We start from the raw sequence: 5,337 nt of genomic DNA on the forward strand, positions 1-5,337 counted from the left end.
GATCATTGGACATGAACACTAATCGATTTCTATACAGGGAGATGGTCAGGGTTGCGGTCAAAGGAGAAACAAAATAGTTTACAACTATTTATTTTCCGACGTTTCGCCCCACTTTGCTAAAAAGATACAAAATGATACAATGATAAGAATAAAAATACAAAGATAAGATACAATGATAAGAATAAAAATACAAAGATAAGATACAATGATAAGAATAAAAATACAAAGATAAGATACAATGATAAGAATAAAAATACAAAAATAAGATACAATGATAAGAATAAAAATAAGCAACAATGGCAAGAGTAAAACTTTTTTATATAAAAATAAGTAAAATATACAGTTAAAAAATACAGGAGATGTACATAAAACAAAAACAATACGGGGAAGGAAAAGAAAAAAAATTGAGATTAAATAAACGTCATGAAAAATAATAATAATACATAAATAAGTAATAATAAAGATATAAAATGATAAAAAATGAGCAAAGAAAAAGTCAAGACACCTACCTGTTCAAAACAAACGGGTGAACAGTAGGCAACAATGAAGCGGAAGCGTGGAGGAGTGGGGAGCTGGTTCCTCCCACCAGCCGTTCAACGGTTTTATTTCAATTTAAAATACGTCGCGTATACAGGAAGTAGTGATAAAGATATAATGAAAAATGATAAGAGAAAGATACAGAAATATGATAATAATAATAAATATAATAATTTTTAATTTAGGAATAACTAAGTAAAATTAGAATGACATATATCGTTACTAATAATACGAGATAATACTGAAGAAAATAATACAATATAGGATATAATAACAATGATTATAAAAGAAGTAACTAATAATAAGTAAAAGTAAATTAAAAAACACAAAAAAACAACAACAAAAAAAACCAATAATAACCACTGTAGTATTTATATATCATGAAAATAATCATTTATCTAAACTGATAATAGTAATAGTGAAGATAACAGGAGTGAAATAAAGTGAAATAAGGCAATAAAATCGGAAGTGAAAGTTCACAAAATAAAATAAAAATATATATAAAAGTACAAGGTGAGATGTAGAAAGAAGTACATAAAAAGATTAAAAATAAATAATAAAGTATAGAAATAAGTTTAAAAAAGTGATGGAATGTTAACAATATAGGTGATGATAATGATAAGTTAAAAGAAACATGAGAAATATCAGTTTACCAAAAACAAGACAAAGTAAATGTGAAAGATGATAAAACATAGATGAATAAATATAAGTAAATGCAGCGATGGATAACTTAAGTGATAAAGAGATAACAAACAGGATAAAAAACAAAAGTATAATAGAAAAATGTTTGGTGATGATTATAAAATGAGCGTAAAATTATTTAGTCTTAATTAAGTTTAATATATGGCTGTATGTATGCGAGATACAGTTTTTATCGATTTTGTGGTTAACTGGAAGGGGTTCAAGATGTATATAAATGGATTCTGAGATGAGTTTCTTTTGATAATTTGGAACAGTGGCTAAAATAGTGGTATGGTCAAAATCAAAAGCATGATTAAGTGTAAGGGAATGTTCTGAAAGTTTGGAAGCGGATGAGTTGTAGGAAGTTATAGATAATTTATGTTGAGAGATACGTGATCTGAGGTGGTTTTTAGTTTCGCCATTATATGAAGAATTACAGTTGGGGAAGGAGCAAGGAATCCGGTATACAACGTTGGAGTGGAATAGGATCCTTGGTATTAGTAAAAAAGTAAGATAGTTTATTTTGAGATTTGAGTCCAAGACGTAGTGAAGGAATTGTTAATTTTAAGAATTTTTGTATGTTGTCAGTGAGAGAGGGGACATATGGAAGGGATCTATAAATCGAGAGTGTGGATGGTGGGTGTAGAGAGTTTGGGGAAGGAGAAGTAGGCGTAGAACGTTTGATGTAAGAGTTTAAAAGTTTGTTTATGATGTAAAGTGGAAAATCATTTGAAAGCAAGATAATCTTAATACGGTGAATGTTAGTGTTGTGGTATTGGGGATCGGATAAGGAAAGGCAACGGTGTATGAGATTTTTGTCAATATTAATTTTTAGATGGTGGGGGTGCTGAGTTAAGTTTATAGTAGAGTATAGTTAAGTAGCCTACCGGAGTAAGAGGGTTTGTTATACCAGTCAGTGGACAAGGAGCCGTCATTATTCTTATTAATAAGCAGGTCAAGAAAGGGGAGTGAAGAGTTAGTTTCGGTTTCAACGGTGAAATGAAGGCGAGGGTGGTAAGAGTTAAAAGAAGAAAGGATATGAGGGATTTTATCAGGGTTTAGAATGAGAAAAAGGTCGTCTACATATGTTTTGATAGATAAAAAGGTCGTTAAGGAATAAAGGGATGACAGAATCAAGGAGGTCATTGAGCACAGTGTTAGAAAGATCGGGGGCAAGAGAGTTTCCCATGGCGAGCCCTGATGTTTGATGAAAGAACTATCCTTGAAAAGTTAGGTATCCGGATTTGAAACATAGTTCAAGTGATTCAAGATATGAAGTTAAGTTAGGAGTGGTATGTGGCTCTATTGTAGACCAGTTCTTTTTCACAATTTGGAGTGCTTTGTCGATGGGTATGTTGGTGAAGAGGCTTTCAGCATCAAATGAAGTAAGAATGAAGTTAGCGGGTATTCTAAGAGATATTAATTGTTCACGCAGTTGGAAAGAGTTGTGGATGTCGTAAGGGTTGTCATGGCTAAGGAACTGAGGAGACGGAAGGAGGAATTGGCTTAGTTTAGCTAGCCTTAGTCAGCTGTTACTTCTATGTCAGCTGACTGTGGAAATCAGCTGATCGCATGTACATAAAGAGATGTACCGAACCCAATAAAGTTAGTATGTTACAGCAGTTCACACGTGTTACATCTTATTCCTTCTTCTCTTTTTTGACATTTGACTTTCGCCGATACTTAACTTATAATTATATATTCTAGATCAGTAATAAGTTGAGGGATGAGTTTGGCAGAGTTAGAAATGGGGGTGGTAAAATTGGGGCCAAGACTAAGAATGTTAGCAACGTTGGTAGATAAAGTGGTGGAAGATATATTATGTACCCAGTTTTCTTGGCCTTTGGGGTAGATTTTGGTGGATAGAGATTGCTCATAAATATGTTGGAATTTGGAGATGAGTGAGAATTTTGTACATTGTTTAGTGGAAGTAAAAATGTTTTTAATACTATTATTAAGTTTAGTCATATTATCATCACCAATGACAGAAGCTGACAAAGATGAAAGAGAATTAATTTTGGTATTAATGAAATTGATTTGCTGAGTAGTTTCCTTAACTTTTAAATTTAATAATGTTTTTTTAAAATTTAAATAGGGAATGAGAAAGTTGGGATTTAAGAGGATTTGATGTATGAAAATGTTTAACGCTATTGTCAATAGATTTAGGAAAAACAGAGTTGGATCTACATTTAAGGAGGAAAATTCTCTGTTCAGTTTTATCCGCTAGGCGCTTATTAAGGTTACATAAGTTATTAATGTAATATTTGTGGGAAGGAAATTGTAATTTAAGAAGATAGAAAATGTGGTAGGGTTTGTTATCAAAGGAAACAGAAGAAGAAAGATGAGGTGAATTATTAGGGGGAATATCAGGTGGTTGAGGAGTCACAATATCAGTGAAAAAAGTTTGAGATTGAGGAGGTGTTGATGTATTCTGCGGGGAGGGTTGATGAACAGAATTATGTAAAATGCTGGAGGTGTGCGGTACAGATGTGAGTTTAGCCGTAGATCTGCAATTTCTAATCCTAGTACTGCGGCAGAGAGATGAGGGTGAATGATTTGTAGAAAAAGAAGAGATAAGAGAGGGGTGAGTAGCAATACGGTGATAAGAGTAGTTGGTCCCATGAAGCAAAGATGGAGATTGAGAAATGAGTAGTTGGTATTGTATGAGTAGGTGTTGCATTGGAGTGAATAGTGGTGAAAGATGTATCTTTTTTAGAGCCCCGTAGATTTTGCATCATATTGTATATATAGTTGACCGTTGAAGATGGTCAGGGCTGCGGTCAAAGGAGAAACAAAATAGTTTACAACTATTTATTTTTCGACGTTTCGCCCCACTTTGTAGGGCTTCATCAGGGCTAAAAAGATACAAAAGAAACAAAAATAGTTTACAACTATTTATTTTCCGACGTTTCGCCCCACTTTGTAGGGCTTCATCAGGGCTAAAAAGATACAAAATGATACAATAATAAGAATAAAAATATAAAGATAAGATACAATGATAAGAATAAAAATAAGTAACAATGGCAAGAGTAAAAATTTTATAAAATTTGTATGAAAAAATTTCAATTTTTATGTTCAACTATATATACATATATACAAATCGATTTCGTTTCATTGGTCATAAAGTAGGACCGGGTAGGATTCGATACTGCAATGGGACAAATGCAAAAGTTGTTAAAAAGATTTTGACATTTGAACGACCAGTCTTGAAACATTTCTCCGTGTGTTTTCTTTTATCTGATGTATCTCATCACTCATAAGGTAGAGTGGTTTTTTATAAGGTTTTTAATAAGCTAGAAAAAAAAGTTATCTCAATTACTAATACTATCCTTCAAAATGAAGCGAATCGAGTTTCATACCCATCTGTTCAAAGATACGAAATACTTATTACGTCACACAAAACTTAAGTTTCATTCAATTGAACTCGATGCGACATTCAAGATTATCTCAGACTTAGATTAGTAACCCATTAAATCCTCTAATTAAAGTGGTTATGATTAATAATAAGTTATTACTTAACATTTCTTTGTTAAATGTTCATTACCAAGATATGTGATCTATGAAACCTTACTTTGATTCTAGGATCGTCGAGTTCTATTACAACATGGTGTGCTATCTGAGTGTCATTGGCCTTTACGTATTCATAGGTATCGCAAGATTAGTCCGGAAGTGTACGAGCTTTTGCATTCCGAAAAATGAAAACAACTTGTACGACACAAAGGTAAATAATAATCCTGTTCATTACTATACTTAGTTATTTAATACTATTATTCGTAACTGGTGGGAGGTAATTTATTCAAGTGTTATTTTCAAGGAAAGGCATAATTTATATTTCTAATCTTTATCAATATGATTATTGTCATACCAATAGAAAAACGCAGACTAGATTGTATTTCCTGTGCATAACAAAATAGAAAAAAAAAATGTATATACAGATATAAGTTATGATGAGCCGGAGCACTAGAGTTAAAAAAAAGGAAAATAGGGGCACTAAATGAGACACACAAGGTTCATTGAGATACTGATTTATTCTGCTTTGTAATCCTCTATATATACATTCTGGCTTGTTTACATGGGGAGTTTAGGTATTAAGACTCATAATACCTATGCTCTGTTCAT

The 5,337-nt window shown here is 32.2% G+C and overlaps 1 protein-coding gene across 2 annotated transcripts in view; it reads left to right on the plus strand.

Annotated features, from left to right (window-relative positions):
- LOC106680903 (uncharacterized) overlaps positions 1-5,337 on the plus strand; it is a 132,838-nt gene that overhangs the window by 111,304 nt on the left and 16,197 nt on the right. For both annotated transcript variants that reach the window (XM_067045893.1, XM_067045894.1), the window contains one exon: positions 4,801-4,939. In XM_067045893.1, the coding sequence (XP_066901994.1) occupies positions 4,801-4,939 (139 nt within the window). The remainder of the gene's footprint in view (positions 1-4,800; positions 4,940-5,337) is intronic.

The sequence above is a fragment of the Halyomorpha halys genome, unplaced genomic scaffold, assembly GCF_000696795.3.
Source record: "Halyomorpha halys isolate HHAL.00 unplaced genomic scaffold, Hhal_1.1 Scaffold298.1, whole genome shotgun sequence".
Lineage (NCBI taxonomy): Eukaryota > Metazoa > Arthropoda > Insecta > Hemiptera > Pentatomidae > Halyomorpha > Halyomorpha halys.